We start from the raw sequence: 16,077 nt of genomic DNA on the forward strand, positions 1-16,077 counted from the left end.
GGCTTTTGGAACTTGGAATGTTACCTCACTGGTGGGGAAGGAGCCTGAGTTGGTGCGCGAGGTTGAGAGATACCGGCTAGATATAGTCAGGCTCACATCAACACACAGCTTGGGCTCTGGGTCCAATCTCCTTGAGAGGGGCTGGACTTTATTCTTTTCTGGAGTTGCCCATGGTGAGAGGCGGCGGGCAGGTGTGGGCTTTCTCATAGCCCCTCGACTCGGCGCTTGTATGTTGGGGTTTTCTCCGGTGGACGAGAGGGTAGCTTCCCTACACCTTCGGGTTGGGGAATGAGTCCTGACTGTTGTCTGTGCTTATGCACCGAACAGCAGTTCAGAGTACCCAACCTTCTTAGAGTCCTTGGGAAGGGTGCTTGAAAGTGCTCCTCCTGGGCAATGACAGTGAGACCTGGAGGGGTGTGATTGAGAGGAATGGCCTCTCTGATCTGAACCCGAGTGGTGTTCAGTTTTTGGACTTCTGTGCAAACAAGTTTGTCCATCACGAACACCATGTTTGAACACAAGGATGTCCATAAGTGCACATGGCACCAGGACACCCTAAGCCGCAGTTCAATGATTGACTTTGTAGTCGTGTCATTGAACTTGCGGCCATGTGTTTTGGACACTCGGGTAAAGAGAGGAGCTGAGCTGTCAACTGATCACCACCTGGTGGAAAGTTGGAGCAGGTGGTGGGGGAAGATGCCGGTCAGACCAGGCAAGCCCAAACGTATAGTGAGGGTTTGCTGGGAACGTCTGGCAGAAGAACCTGTCAGATTGATCTTCAACTCACACCTCCGTCAGAACTTTGACCAGATATCGGGGGAGGTGTGGGACATTGACTCAGAATGGGCCATGTTCCGTTCCTCCATTGCTGAAGCGGCTGACTGTAGCTGTGGCCGTAAAGTAGTTGGTGCCTGTTGGGGCAGCAATCCTCGAACCCGTTGGTGGAGAAGGAGTCCTACCGGGCATGGTTGGCCTGTGGGACACCAGAGGCAGCTGGCAGGTATCGACAGGCCAAGCGATCTGCGGCTTCAGTCGTCGCCAAGGCAAAAACCTGTGTATGGGAGGAGTTTGGTTAGGCCTTGGAAAGTGGCTCCGAAAAGATTCTGGCAAACCGTCAGGCGACTCAGAAGGGGAAAGCAGTGTGCCACTAGCACTGTATATAGTGCTGGGTCAGCAGTGATGCAGGCTCTTTGCAGGTCTGTTGTGGTAAAGAAAGAGCTGAGCCATAAGGCAAGGCTCTCAATTTACCGGTCGATCTACGTTCCCACCCTCACCTATGGTCATGAGCTTTGGGTAATGACCGAAAGAATAAGATTGTGAATACAAGTGGCCGAAATGAGTTTCCTCCGCAGGCTGTCTGGACTCTCCCTTAGAGATAGGGTGAGAAGTTCGGTCATCCGGGAGGGACTCTGAGTAGAGCCGCTGCTTCTTCACGTCGAGAGGAGCCAGCTGAGGTGGTTCGGGCATCTGGTTAGGATGCCTCCTGGACGCCTCCCTCAGGGAGGCGTCACAGGCAAGTCCACCTGGGAGGAGACCCCAGGGAAGACCCAGGACACACTGGCATGACTAGAACTTTGTGTGATGTTTTTCTACAACAAACCCTGATTAAATTTTGAAGTACAGAAATACAGAACAGCCCCAAAACAGACATATTAAATGAATTTTATTTAAACATAGGTACTATTTACATCTGTTACACACTGAAAAGTAGTGATAAAAGCTTTTTGCATAGAAAGTGCACATTATTAGGAATGCACAGACAGATCATTAAAGATACTCTCTTGCAGGAATCAGTAAAGAATATTACTAGTAGCAGAAGACATTTAAAAGCGGTAGTCATATTTATGTCAATATGATGACAGAACACATAATAGTGTTATAACAGTATATTACTCTCCTTGCATACATAGTACTCATACACTAAAAACATTCTGACCAATGTCAGGAACAGTCCTGAGTGTACAAATTAAGAGTCCTGATCTGGAATCAGTGCCTATTTTGTCTGCCACAACCTGAACTGTGGGCATAAGTACACAAGATAAAGCACTAAGCAAATGTATACATGGTTTCAGACGTCCTTTAAAACCTGTTATTTTAGTAAAGCTGTAACTCTATTCCTCTACATATTTACCCATTTCACCTAAATACTGCTATATGATCTGAGTCATATTAACTGACTCCTGGGTAAATAATCCAACAAACCAAGGAGTAACACTTTTAAAACATTAACAAAGACTCACAAAAAGAAAACACTGAAGGAAGACCGCTATAGAAATCAGCTAAAGCAGTTGCACAGGTGGTAGTTGTTGCATCAGTAATCCTTAACACATCTCTATAATGAAGCAATGTGCCACGGAATTGTGAGCTAACAGTGAGCTGAACGTGTGAGCGTCTGTTACAGGCTAAAGCCAGACAGGGCCAAGCATTGGGCAGTGTTTCTCGCCTCGAAGTACGAGGTGTCTGTCTCATCATCAGGTTGAGGAATGAAGGGCATGGCCTGGTTCTGGAGGTTGTCCCAGTCCAAACCCGCAAAGAATGGATGCTCTTTCAGCTCTGGAGGAAAACCAGAGGACACAAAAAAATCAAATCAGTACAATTTTCACAAATATCAGTTTAAGCATCCAGTATTCACGGCAAGACAAAATAACGCCAAAAAGGGTGGTTTGGAGCCATACCATAGAAGAACCAATTTTGGAAACCTAGCAAATCTTTCAATGGATGGTTCTTTAACCTCTTATTCTGCAGGGTATATTTTGGTTTCTTCATCTGAATTTTCATGACCAAATCGTAAGGTAAGTTATTCAGTAACTGCATGAAATAAATATAAATTATTTTATTTATTTATTATTTGTAAAGGCTCCCCTTAAATGACCAGAACATGTGTTTTATGATCACACACATTGCTGTATGCTTACAATTTACTGCTGAAAACCAAAAATCTCAGACGCTCTTTGTGTTATTGTATAAAAAGAACTTTTACAGAGCAGATCACTGAACAGACGCCGTCTGTTTATAGTTTATAGGCCCAGATTTGAGGAAAAATGGGTCGACTTTCAACAGAGAGAACAATAAAAATTCAGTTCGGCTTCTTTCATTATATGGGTTTAAAATTACATCACCCATCTATCTGACAGGAAAGATGACAGTTCCAGCTTTCATGACACGCATCTTTTGAATGTAGCTTATGAAATATGAAAGTTATGAAGAATATGACGACGTGCATTTTGGAACCTCCGGTGGTCTCAAGGAGAACTGTTTTTGTAAATGAGATGTTTGACTATGAAGAACCTTGAACTACCCCCACATAAGGTAAAGGTTCTATTCCAATTAGAAATGTCTTAGAGCTGCATGTCCAAGCAAAGGAACCTTACTTATTTGAAGAGTGAAGGCATGAAAGAATGTGGTGGTTACGTGCAATATGAGCACTTTAACGTAAAGACTTCACCTATGCGAAATGCACAGCAGTCTTGATGCTCAAGAAAGCTGCAGAAAATAATTTGCAGAGTTTGTGACAGTTTAAATCTTTGCCAATCTAAAAAATTGTCCATCACAAACAACAGTTTAAATGACCAAAAAGTTTATCATAAATTTTACAAGTGCTTAATATGAACCTCCTCCAGCTGTACAGACAACATCAACACCATAGTCAAATTCATCCCGTACTCGATTGAGCATGTCAGGTGTCACTACACTCACGGCTCTTTCAGTGAGATTTCGGAGACCGTCTGTTGTTGAGAATGGCGCATAAACAGAATCCTTAATGTACCACCACAAAAAAGTAACAAGGCATGAGATCTGCTGATGCTAGTGACCTTTTTCTTGGAACCAACGACGAATTCTCTGAGTGTTGGGGGTTCACTGCCACACTCACAGTCTGTAGCTCTATGACCCCCTCTTGGTATGTGATTGACTCCTAGGCGCCTCACAGTTGTAAAAATATGCCACTTTGAAATCGGATTAATCTTTTTGATTCACCCTGTAAAAAGGGCTTTGTTAAGAAAGTAAAACTAAAATGAGTTGCACTGAAACTAATAGTGGCAGATAACTGACTGTACCAAATAAATGCAAAGGACAAAATGAATTAGCTATTTAAAAGCTTCAAATGGTAAGCATCATAAAAGTCCCTGGGAGTTTTTAAACATTCGTGGGGCCTCACTGATCAACAGTAGAAACCTATTTCTCTGCAAACAAATGACTGAAGGAGGCAATACTGTGATATCCTTCAAATAACTATTACTATTTACTGGCATTTGTTTGATTGAGAGTGTCCTCACCTTTCAGACCAGCCCGTTTGTTTACATCTGTAGTAAGGAGAATCTCTATAGCATTTCTTGCACTGTGGGGCAATTCCTCTTCTCCATCAGGCCATGGTATATCTGCTCACATCATAAGTGTCAATGCATCACAACTCAAATACTTAACCAGCTATCTTTAAAGTGAAACAGAAACTGGCTGCATAATGCAAATTAAGGATGGGTCAGTGTTCTATAAATACATACATCAACATGATATCGTTGTACATGACCATTCAAAAGTTTGGAATCGTGTGTTATGATGTTATTAATTTATTCAATTAAAAACATTACTAAAAATACATTACTAAATGGCATTACTTTAGTAAAGACATTACTAAATGCTAAATAATTTACAGTAATTATTTATTTATAGTAATCTCTTGATAAAGTATCTGCCTTAAGATTTCATCCACCAGCACTTTTAAAATACAAAGCATTCTCATTGTTCATTTTATCGTAATTTCTGTTTTACAGATTTCTCAGTCATTTCAGAATCTTCTATAGCTCTCTTCATCATTTTGGACTTATTTAAAATTTCCTAAGATTTTATTACCCAAAATGCTTATGGAGTCGTAGCTAGGGCTTAAAGATTTGTCATTTTTATACTAAAATTGCAATCATTCATCTCTAGTAGAAGCACCATCTTAGAATAATTTTATACGTGTACTTGCAACAAAATGAGTTTAATATTCTAAGAACAGTAATTTTAAACTTTCGAATTTCAGTGTATATCCATTTATTGTTGTGTTAGGTGTATATCCATACATTGTTTTGTTATAAAGGGACTGAATCACCTCGGTTGAGAATGTTCTGGAACACAAGTTGAGGAGTTTCATCGTTGAACGGTGGTACTCCAGTGAGGAACTCAAAGAGGCAGACACCCAGTGCCCACCAGTCCACCATAAAATCTAAGATGTGGGGAAAACATCATTACTGTCTTATTAACTTTTCATCAATATAAATGTTAGACTGTGATCACAAAACTACTCTACAGCTGTGAGAGCAGGGGGAGGTTAAAGTTAATAATTGTGGGGGGGGGGGGGAGCATAGACATTATTAGTGTAGCATAAAATTGGAGACAATTTTACATTATTTTTACATTAGATCTGAAATTTCAAATCATTTGTTATAAGATGTTTCATCAGTGAAGATCTAAAGCAGGGAAATATAAATAATCATTCAAATAATAATGAATTATTTAAAATCACAGACTGGAGTACAGAATTCTAACGTTTTTCTGGACTAAAGCTGAGCCTAGTCCTGCAATAAATATTTATTTTAAAAACTTCCCACACTGTCTAAGTTTACCCCCAATACATGTTCCTATGAACAGCTAAAGAAAAACCAAACATTTATTCAATGAGAACATGCTCTCCCAGTCACGAATGGGTGAGTTATTAATGAGAATCAAACCTGGGTCCTGTCTTCTTGACTAGTTGCTGTATTAAGTAGCCTAATATTGTTTTCTTCTGACAAGGAATATGGTACAAAACTAATAAATCATTACTCTGGTTCCATCACCAATAATGGTTGCAACACCACCAATGAAAATTTAACCCCCTTACAGCACAGACCGTCCCAGGCTCTTCCAAAAGGACCCACAACCAGTCTGAATTTTTCATCTACTTCACCTCCTAACACACCAGCGCCAAGTAATCACCACTCTACAGGCCAGATGTGTTAGGAGCTGGAACAGAACAAAGCCAACTAGGGTTCCTTTTAGGACCAGCTTAGAAGTTTCTGCCAATTTTCCAATGGAATGTCCCAGAATTCCCAAGTTCAAAGAGCATCACTGAAGCAGTAAGAATGGCAAGTCAAGCGCAGCCAATCATGCAAGTGACTGTCCATCAATATTACTGAAATTAGTCAGCCATTTCCTTTGATACATGTCATTAAAAAAAAGGACATTTCAACCAAACCTCGTGGGGCTAATAATGTGTGAAAGTTAGCAGGGACCCATGGGCATTAAGCAATCCTGGCTATCCTTCATTCATTATTAGCTCTGTAGGCATGTTTGGATGAAGTATTCTTTTACAGAGAAGCCTCTTGCTCATGCACCAACACACTGAGCACAAATTCAGCACCCAGCACAAGTTTCCAATGTACTCACCGCACTCAAGTGTTCCTGCAACTAAAACATAAGGTCCAATAAAGAAGCCATTCAGTGCACATGGCAATCAATCATTTGAGTACACAAAACAAATTGAGCTGCATATAAAGTGCATGAAAAGTTTAAAAGCCAATTTTGTTTTGCATCTTATAAAAGATGTGCAGTAAACTTATCCAGCCTAATTATAATCCAATCTTACCATGATGTTTGCCCAGTAAAAGTTCTGGGGCCAAGTAGTCAGGGGTACCTAGGATGGGAGCCCCCTCCACTGGTCCTGGACCTCTACGGACACTCTTGGGTGTTCGATAAGGGGTGTGAGACAAAACCATAGGCTGTGGAGTCTGAAGGTGTATAAAAGAAAACAAACCAGAAAAAGAAACAACAATGAGTCCAAAGAAAAGCAGGGCATTAGGATTCTTTCATGCAAGGCTAAAATTTTAAACACATAAAATGCAACTTCCACTTTTTGTGGAGGCCCCACAGTTGAACCATCCATTTACTTCAATAGCTTTAAAGAAATATACACTATATGGACGAATGTATTGGGACACACCTTAGGGCAATCGGGACAATAGCCTGCCTTTATAAACTACTCGTGAAAAAAATGGGTCGTTCTAAAGAGCTCACCGAAATCAAGTGTGGTGCTGTAATAGGATGCCATCATTGCAACAAGTGAGTTTGCTAAATGTTTTTCCCTCCTATATACTCCTCGATCAACCTTCAGTGGTATGACTGAAAAGCGGAAGTGTTTAGGAACCAACTCAGCCATGAAGCAGCAAACCACGTAAAGTTACAGGGTAGGGTTGTCGAGTGCTGAGGTGTACAGCGCATAACAGTCACCAACACTTTACTGACTTAGTAACTACAGAGTTCCAAACTTCCTGTGGCATCAACATCAGCACATGCTGCATGCAAGCCTTAGATCACTAAGCACAATGCCAAGCATCAGATGAAGTGGTGTAAAGTACACCGCCACTGGACTCTGAAGCAGTGGAATCACGTTTCTCTGTATGGCAGTCTGATGGACGAGTCTGGGTTTGGCAAATGCCAGGAGAACATTACCTGCCTGACTGCACTGTGCCGTGCCAATGTAAAGTTTGGCGGAGGAGGGGTGATGCTATGGGGTTGTTTTTCAGGGGGTTGAGATTTTGTACAATTATATGCTTAAAATGTGAGGTAACTTTTTGGGGAAAGACCTTTTCTGTTTCAGCATGACTGACCCCCAGTGCACAAAGCAAGGTCCATAAAGTCATGGCTGGTTGAGTTTGGTGTAGAGGAACTTGACTGGCCTGCACAGAGTCCTGACCTCAACCCCATCAAACACCTTTGGGATGAGCTAGAACAGAGATTGTGAGGCAGGCCCTCTCGTCCAACATCTCAGAAATATTCTTCTGGATGAATGGACAAAAATTCCCACATACACTCTCCAAAATCTTGTAGAAAGCTTCCTAGAAGAGTGGAAACTGTTATAGCTTTAAAGAGGGACCAACTCCATATTAATGTCTATGGTTTTTAAATGGGTTGCCATAAAAGTATGTATAATGTGTGGGTGTCACAAAACTTTTGTCCATATAGTGTATTTCAATGTAAATTTGTATGTCTTACAAAACCATTTTTGTCTCCGTAGGTGAGCGAGCAAAAGGAGGCCTACAGAAATATAAAACTAAATAAGTAAGGTGAAGAACCTGAAACAGTGCAGTAAAACTGCCCTGAGACTGTGCCAGCTGTGTGAATGGCCTTTAATAATAAGCATACTTAAATTATTTAAGTTTTACTAGCATTCAGTTGTTGATTTCTTTTGCTGAAACTTTTTTCTGATGGCCTACCTGGTACAGTGAGCTGTTGAGGCTGGACCTTTTCTTCTGCACGGGGGTCACAGCAGTTGGAGCACTGTGGAAGGAGGATGAGGCCGACATATCTATGGCATCCATGGAGGCAATACTGAGGCGAGAGCTACAGGACATGTTTGATCGGTTAATGGAGCTACAGTAGCTTCTGAAGGCCACCACATTCCTGGGTTTGAGGAAGGAAGGTGATCTGACCAGGCTGCTGGACCGAATGTGATGGTCCAAGACGGAGCAATCGGATTCAGTTTTCTGATGCTGCTTCGGTGTGTCAGAGTATTCTGTCTGTGGTGGAACCACAGCAGATCTTTCATTTTCATCCAGCTCCTGGAATGAAGGCAAGAGACCACCTCTAAGACAGTTTTTTGGAGGTGGTGTGTTTGTAATCACAGACATTTCAAGGACCGAATTGTCTGAATCTAGGCTAAGGCTTCTACTCAGGTCTCGGTTAGCTTCAGGAGAAGAAGTGAAGCTGGAGCTTGCCAAAGCACCACCATTTTCCCCTGGCTCTTCCAGCTCACACAAAAGATTCTTGGCCACATTAGCGGGGCTAGACTGTTTAGGGATGCCCATGGCTCTCTGATCTGAGGCTTTCCACATTGCTTCTTCACAACCCAGCCCAACAGCAGAGAAAATCCCAGTCAGTCCAGTATGGCCTCTCGCATCATTCTCTGGAATTGGAAAACATCTCCTGTACTCAACGTCACTCTTCTTGGCTTTAATCTCGGCTTGTTCAGGGCTTTTGTCCACCAATGCAAACCCTCGTTTTACTGAAGAGCTTGACTTTTGAGCCGACATTTTCTCCAATGACTGGCTAGTGCAGGCGAAACCCGTCTCAGGTTTTGTAAGGCTGCTCTCAAATGACTGTTTAAGAGGAGTCTTCCTGCTGGGAGAAAGGCAGATGTCAGCTTCAGTGAAGTGGAGCCTTTTTCCTGCTGAAGTATCTGGCTTTACGTTACTCTTGTCCACAATGACTTTATTAAGAGACCGTGACCTCGAGTTTAGGTTGTGGAGTGGTGTCAGTGGAGTCTCGTTTCCAGACGTCTGTATTTCACTTCTCATTCTTCCCTCAGAAACAGTCACGGGGTGTTTTTGTCCAGCTTGGTCAACTACATCCTTTCCATGTGGAGGCGGGAGGTTCTCGGTGCCTTCTAATGTCTACAAATGTGCAACATTGTCCTTATTAGTATGAACAGGCACAGCTGTCCAATGGCAACATCTTGCCTACACTTATGCATAACCTTGTTTTAAACCCTAATTTGTATATATTAGCCCAAAACGCAAAGTCAAGCACTCTATTTAATGAAACATGCAAACACAGCTAGCAATTACCAAAAGCTAGCAGGATTAATCTATTAATTTAATTTAGGACTGACTTGACACATAATATTAGTAATTGAGTAATCTACTGATTATTAGAAAATATATCAAGTAATCATGGCAAACAATAAACATGTGCTTAACTGAACAACAAACCATGCAGTCCTTCAAACATTACAAAATAATTTTAGCCATAGAAATTTCATTATCATGAAAACTGGCAACTAATCATTCGTAGTGAAGGAACACGTTAATTTCTGAACAGAGTAAAAGAGTTAGAGTTCCTTCCACTTTTTTTACATTATTTTAGTATTTCTATTAAATGCAGAGTTCCTTTATCTATCTATCTATAGGTAAGACGTTTTACCTGCGCATCTTCCCACAGTGGGCTGATGCAGCTTTCAGAGTCAGTGGCAGACAGCAGGAGAGAAGAATGAGCGCTGCCAACACTTAAGGACTCAAACCTCTTCCTGGCCTTCAACAGCCTTGGTGTCAGGCTTTTAGCCACTACACCAGGGCTAAAGACACTGTTAGCTCCTGAAAGAGAATACATACTCGGCTATTAAGAATAAAATTGAAAAATCAGTGAATAACAGAATTGATCAAGACTTCTCTGCATGCTGTTAAAGGTGGGCAATGTCACAAAAGCCATGTTTACATGCCGTCTAATAATTTATTAATAATCCGACTAACAGCTTAGAACAGAATATGTCCACGTATGCACCTCAATCAGAACAGATTAGTCAGACTGAGGCCATTCAGAATGCAGTTTCTATCTGATTTAATGAGGTGGGTAATCTCATAAATAATCTGTTAAACAGAAGAATAATAACCATGTAAATTCTGTATCTGATTACATTCCCAATCAGAAAGTTGGAGTCCGTTCTGCATGTGCGTCACACCATAACTAAAGTTTCTAACGCTCAACGTGGCGGGAGCAGAAACTGGTCTGCAGAGGAGACGAAGTTTATGCTCAGATCTTTAAAAGACAGCGGTGGGATGAACGTCCAGCTTATGTGTCTCAGAACACGACGTCTTCCTCTCTTCCTTTATTTAATAAGTACTTATGAAGGACATTTTCCTGAGTCTGACATCACTTTAAGGTAATTACAAACACAAGCACGTCAACTCTGACTGGACCTCACATGATGTTCGTGGTCATGGCAACATCTACGCTAAGTGGTTCTCTATGCATGCATGTAATTTTGGATCTGATTACTTGTAGTTTGCATGTAAATGTAGATTTTTCATCAAATTATTGAGTGAGAATAAAAACACCTCCGTCTTAATCTGTAATTGGAATGTATTCAATCAGATTGCCAAAAATCTTTGCATGTAAATACAGCCAGTGTTACCTACCACTTTTTTGATTTGGAGTAGGGATGCATCGATATCGATACAGGTATCAAATATCGGGCTCGATACTTGTTTATCATGATGGTTAACTTTTGTCATATCTCCCACCCTTAAATGCAGTCCAACAGGTCAGAGGTAAAATAACACAATCTTATTGAAAATAGTGAAATACCAAGGGCTCGTGCGGGACAAATAGGAGAACACAGGTGGTCCCTTCGTCTGGACGGCAAAGGAGAGGATAGCAAACTCTTTCTCTGCTCCACTTTCCCACAGGACACAGGGCTGGCCACGGCTGAAGCGCTGCTGTGACGTTTACCTTCTAACACTGGAGTATTCTTTTATTTAGAGGAAACAGCAACACAGAGAGAATTCACTGTGTATGATGCTTCAGTTGACTTTCTGAAAGACACCCACATGAATTTGTAAACATCTTATTATACTCACAAGACCAAGGGAACTTATCAAGGACAAAACTTGACCAGGCGTTCTGAAATAGTCTTTCTTTGGTTTTGCCAAAGACGGTGTGGTCAATATGTCCATAAGATTCAGTTCTAAAGAGGATAAAAACGAGCATTTTCATTAACCAAAGCTTGAAGATACAAAACAAAAACAAGAACAGCAAGACTGCAGAAATGTGGAGACTACAAGATTAACAGTCTGAGGTATAACATTTTTTATGATGACTCAGCTTTACAAGCCACCATACCTCGGTCAAGTTTCACTTTGGAGAGGCCAAAATCAGTCAGCTTAATGTGGCCTTCATTGGAGATAAGCATGTTGTCAGGTTTGAGATCCCTGAGAAAGAAGAAAGAAGAATATTTTTGTTTACTGTAAGAATGAATATGTAGAAGTGGTTGATTGCTTTTGCCAGCTTGGATCAATTATTAACAACAAAGGATCCATCAATACACAGACAGGCTCTCAGCAGAAAAGGGGACAAAGGACAAAGATGGCACAAGTCCACTTGTTCTTATCCAAACCAAAGCTAAAAAAAAAACCTGAAATATCAGTACATTTTTCATTAAAGCATTTCACAATAGACGTTCATACGGCTGGGCGATAAAACAATAATTATAATTATCGCAATATAACTTTTCCTTGATAGCGATTAGACATGTTTGATAAATTTTTGATACAATACAACGGCTGAAACGCGGAATTATACATGTGTTACTATATTGGTTTAGAGTGAACTCCCCTCTTTCTGTACAACCTAACAAGTTTTAGCAGTGTTATATCACAATCCTCACAACTACATTGTAACTACTGTTACAGTGCTCAAAAAGTCATGTTTCAGTATTAGAAGTTGGTTCATGTGAGTTACAGCACAGATATAAACAAAAGTAAACTGGGGAAGCTGTGAGGCATTGGAAAGCAGGAGAGCGCTACCTTTCCAGGCTAGCTGTTTTTAGCAGCCGTCTAACTTGAAGCAGCACTCTGCCACTCGCACAACACAGTGAATTGATGATAATTTAGATTAACCACGACACAAAAGCACCGCTTTCAGTTAAAATGTGTCTAAAAGGAGGACTCTGTTTGTCTGGTGTTAGATATATTACGGTTCACCCCTCAAACTACTACGATAGTAAGGAGAAATCCAGATGTCTGCTAGCTGGTGTTTGAATACTGTGATATGCTCTGACATGGTCGTGATAGGAGCGATGGCAGTAAGACAGTGTGATCCATCACTGACCTACTGAGCCAGCTAATATTTGCTGTTCAAAGTAAGTTGATGTTGTTGAGAAACTAAAACAGTTTAGCGCTGTTCTCGGCCACTTGTTTAGCATTTGTAACGGGACAGCCGAGAACTCGACACCAGAGAGCTAAAAATAATCTGTTAGGATAGGTTAAAACAGCGATTAACCACCCAGGAGCAAAAATCAGCCTTCAGACTTGAAAGAAATTATGATTTGGCATTTATCACGATACGCATCAATAATGAACGATATTAATTTTATTTATCGTGAAACATTTTTGCCATAATCTAATCGAATCGTGAGGTGCCTAGACATTCCCGCCCCTACGTAATAGTAGGTTCTTATAGTAAGGAACAAGTACCTATGGATGATCCCATGTCGGTGAAGATAATCCAAAGCTAGCGCCACTTCTGAAATGTATTTTAATGACATGTCCTCATCAAAGTAGCCATAGATGTGCAGCAGTGACTTCACATCACCACCAATCAGGTACTCCATCACCTAAAAAATATACAAACAGTGCAAAAGTCATTAGTGCACGGGTCTATAATTCAGAAACTCAAATAAAAAGATATCAATTAATGAGAATTGCAAGGTCAATTTCTACCTACCAAATACACCTTAGCCGGCGTCTGAAGAGAGTAAAACAAGTGTACGATGAAAGGACTTTTGCTGAGGGCCAGAGCATCTCTCTCCGCCCGCATCTGATCACTCATGTTCTTGTCTACCATGTCCGACTTCTTCACCACCTTGGGAACAATTAGAAAACCAGCACAAATATGTGAATATATATGAGAAAAGACAGCTGTTCAGTAGCCTCTTAAATTCCTTGGGACCACCAGTGGATCCAAAATGTACTTCATCATGCTCTTCATAACGTTCATATTTCATAAGCTCCATTCAGAAGCTGGGCGTCGTGTGAGGCTGTAGCTCTTCTCTCCAGTCAAATAGACGGTGATGTCATTTTAAACCCTTATAATAAAAGAAGCTGAACTTTGTTTTTCTACTAAAAGTCGACCCGTTTTTCCCCAAATCTGGGCTCTAAACTATAAACAGACGGCGTCTCTTCAGTGATCTGCTCTGGAAACATCACTTTTAGAAAATAACACAAAGAGCGTCGGAGATTTTTGGCTTTCAGCAGTGAATTGTAAGCATATAGTGATATGTGCAGATCACAAAACACATGTTCTGTTAATTTGAGGGGAACTTTTAGAAAAGAAAATTTTGTTTCATGCAGTTACTGAATAATTTGCCTTATGATTTGGTCATGTAAATTCAGATGGACAAACCAGAATATACCCTGGAGAATAAGAGGCTAAGATTACACAACACAGACAAAACATCATTACTGTAAATACAGCGCTCCATACTGTAATATTCGTTACATTACAATACAATTGTACAATTACAAACATTCAGCTTTCAACTGACAAGTGATGTCAATAACTTGTGACTATCAAAAACGTCCCAACTCATCCAGTGTCTTCGATGCAGTAAATCAAAAGGCTGCACATAAAAATTATATATTGATTGACTGATTTTTGGGGCATTGTGTGAAATTTTTTTACTTCTCTTTTCTTTCATTGTTTTGAGGTCAAAGTTGAAAAATGATGGTGATTGTCTGGAAACTGTCATTCGTTCAGAAATGAATAAACGTTTATGATAATAATGTTTATTCCTGTACTGAACTGAACCTTAATGTGCAGTTCTGGTTGCTGCATGTGTGAGCCATATCGACCATAAATAACTGGAAAAAGCTTCGAGTACAGCTCGGCTTGACCCGCCATCCTTCAAGGCGTGTGGAAGAAAAGCGTCGAGAATGTTCTCCATACTGGCGTCTCCATACTGGAGTCTCTCGCTGTCTTCAAACGCAGACTGAAGACACGTCTCTTTACACAGAGCTTAAATGAGCACTGAATTATAAGCTGCACTTATATATTAGATTTTATTGTATTGCACTGTGTAATGGAGCCTATCCCAGCGGTCATCGAACGGAAGCCAGGACACTAAGAAAACTAAAAAATTGTTGCTGTACCACATTCACATTTAAAAAGATGGTTCCTCAAGGATTCTTTAGTACAGACAATGGTTCTATATAGAACCATGAACACTCAAAGAGTCTCTTGATTTGATGGAGAACTTGGAAAATGGTTCTGTGTAGCACCAAAAAGCGTTCCGCTATTGTTAGAAGCCTGACACTGTGACAATAGCAGAACGCATTCTGGTGCTACACAGAACCATTTTCCAAGTGGTTCTATATCCAACACGTTCTCCTTCAATCCGAGGAACCATTTTACCTTAAAAATAGCCATTTCGGGATGTAATGTTTAACAGAACCACTGTCTTTACTAAAGAACAGTCTTTATAACCCTCATATCATCCGTGTGGTTAGTTTAGGTCCAGGCTGTTTTAGCTGTATAAAACACAGGGAATATTAACATTTTACACACATTTCTTTAAGGTAAAGTGTCACTAGAACACGCAATTCTGATTTAGGGCTCCAGCCTAACACACCACACCTGCAGCAGCAGCAAAAGAACCACTGATTATTCACATGACATGGGGTGGAAAACACAACTCCCACCAGAACTGGGGCCAAACTGACGCTAAGGACAAAAGATGTCAGTAAATTTGAGGATAACAGAAGCGTGAGCTGTGAAGAGCTCAGACCGACCTACTAAATAACGACAGTGTCCAGAAAATCTGTGTGATATTCACACCAGATAGATGCTGGTGAGTCTGACCCAGCCCTGTGCAGCACGGTTACCTTCACAGCGAACAGCTTGGAGTTGCTCTTCTTCCTCGCCAGGAACACCTTGCCGAAGGCGCCGCGGCTGATGGGCTTCACCACCTCGAAGTCGTCGATGGTGGGCGGTCTGGGCACCTCCACCGCGGTCGCGGGCTTCTCCGACGCCTCCATCACCCTGGACTGCCTCGACTAGCCAGGTGCTGTGTTTCTGTTTAGACGAACCAGCTGCTGAAGTAACTCACCGCCTCCCGTCAGACCCCGGTCTGCATCCCGGTCTGCACCCCGGCAGAGCTACCGTTAACAACCGTTACACGGGCCAGGCGGATTTCTGCCAAACATACCGATCAAACTCCTCTAAACCGCTCATAACAGCCTAATATGATCGATAACAGCACAACACACCGTGTCAGATGGCAGTTTCCTACCCCAAAGCGGCCGGTAGAGCCTCCATGCTCCGGGTCCGACAGTCGAGCCGCACTTGTTTTGAATTTTTCAAATTGCGCTGCTTGTTTTGGGGGCCTTGGTGACGTAGTTCATAAAACTAAAAACCCGGATGTTGTAGAAATGTAGAAATATCGTTGGGGATAACGCGTATCTGAAATATATATATATATATATATATATAACTATACATCGTTGTCCAACAACTTTTATGTCTTTTATATATAAAAAGTAAATAAAGAGACATATTTAAAAGTTTTCTGTT

General features: G+C 41.2%; 1 protein-coding gene across 4 annotated transcripts; it reads right to left on the reverse strand.

The window, feature by feature from the left end:
- Positions 1-1,646: 1,646 nt before the first annotated feature.
- Positions 1,647-15,873, reverse strand: mastl (microtubule associated serine/threonine kinase-like). 4 transcript variants are annotated; one of them, XM_017705314.2, is made up of 14 exons: positions 15,797-15,873; positions 15,390-15,699; positions 13,234-13,371; positions 12,984-13,123; positions 11,632-11,720; positions 11,370-11,476; positions 11,098-11,260; positions 9,937-10,106; positions 8,232-9,407; positions 6,605-6,746; positions 6,406-6,426; positions 5,090-5,203; positions 4,275-4,376; positions 1,647-2,553 (listed from the first exon to the last, which is right to left on the reverse strand). In XM_017705314.2, the coding sequence occupies exons 2-14, from the start codon at positions 15,540-15,542 to the stop codon at positions 2,396-2,398; spliced, it is 2,673 nt and encodes an 890-aa protein (XP_017560803.1). In that variant the 5' UTR covers positions 15,543-15,699; positions 15,797-15,873; the 3' UTR covers positions 1,647-2,395. The 4 variants fall into 4 exon arrangements, with proteins under 4 accessions (XP_017560803.1, XP_017560820.1, XP_017560793.1 ...); XM_017705331.2 differs by having other exon boundaries at positions 8,232-9,132; positions 9,244-9,407; positions 15,390-15,867; XM_017705304.2 differs by having other exon boundaries at positions 15,390-15,867.
- Between the last annotated feature and the right edge of the window lie 204 nt (positions 15,874-16,077).

This window comes from Pygocentrus nattereri, chromosome 3, assembly GCF_015220715.1.
Source record: "Pygocentrus nattereri isolate fPygNat1 chromosome 3, fPygNat1.pri, whole genome shotgun sequence".
Classification (NCBI taxonomy): domain Eukaryota; kingdom Metazoa; phylum Chordata; class Actinopteri; order Characiformes; family Serrasalmidae; genus Pygocentrus; species Pygocentrus nattereri.

Excerpts from the sequence above, each read along its gene's own strand:
- mastl (XM_017705314.2), bottom strand. The coding sequence starts at position 15,542 with ATGGAGGCGTCGGAGAAGCCCGCGACCGCGGTGGAGGTGCCCAGACCG. Across the intron at positions 10,107-11,097 it reads TTGTCCCGCACGAGCCCTTG|GAGCTAACAGTGTCTTTAGC; the intron begins GTATTTCACTAT and ends ATTCTCTTTCAG. Across the intron at positions 4,377-5,089 it reads CCAGAACATTCTCAACCGAG|ATATACCATGGCCTGATGGA; the intron begins GTGATTCAGTCC and ends TGATGTGAGCAG.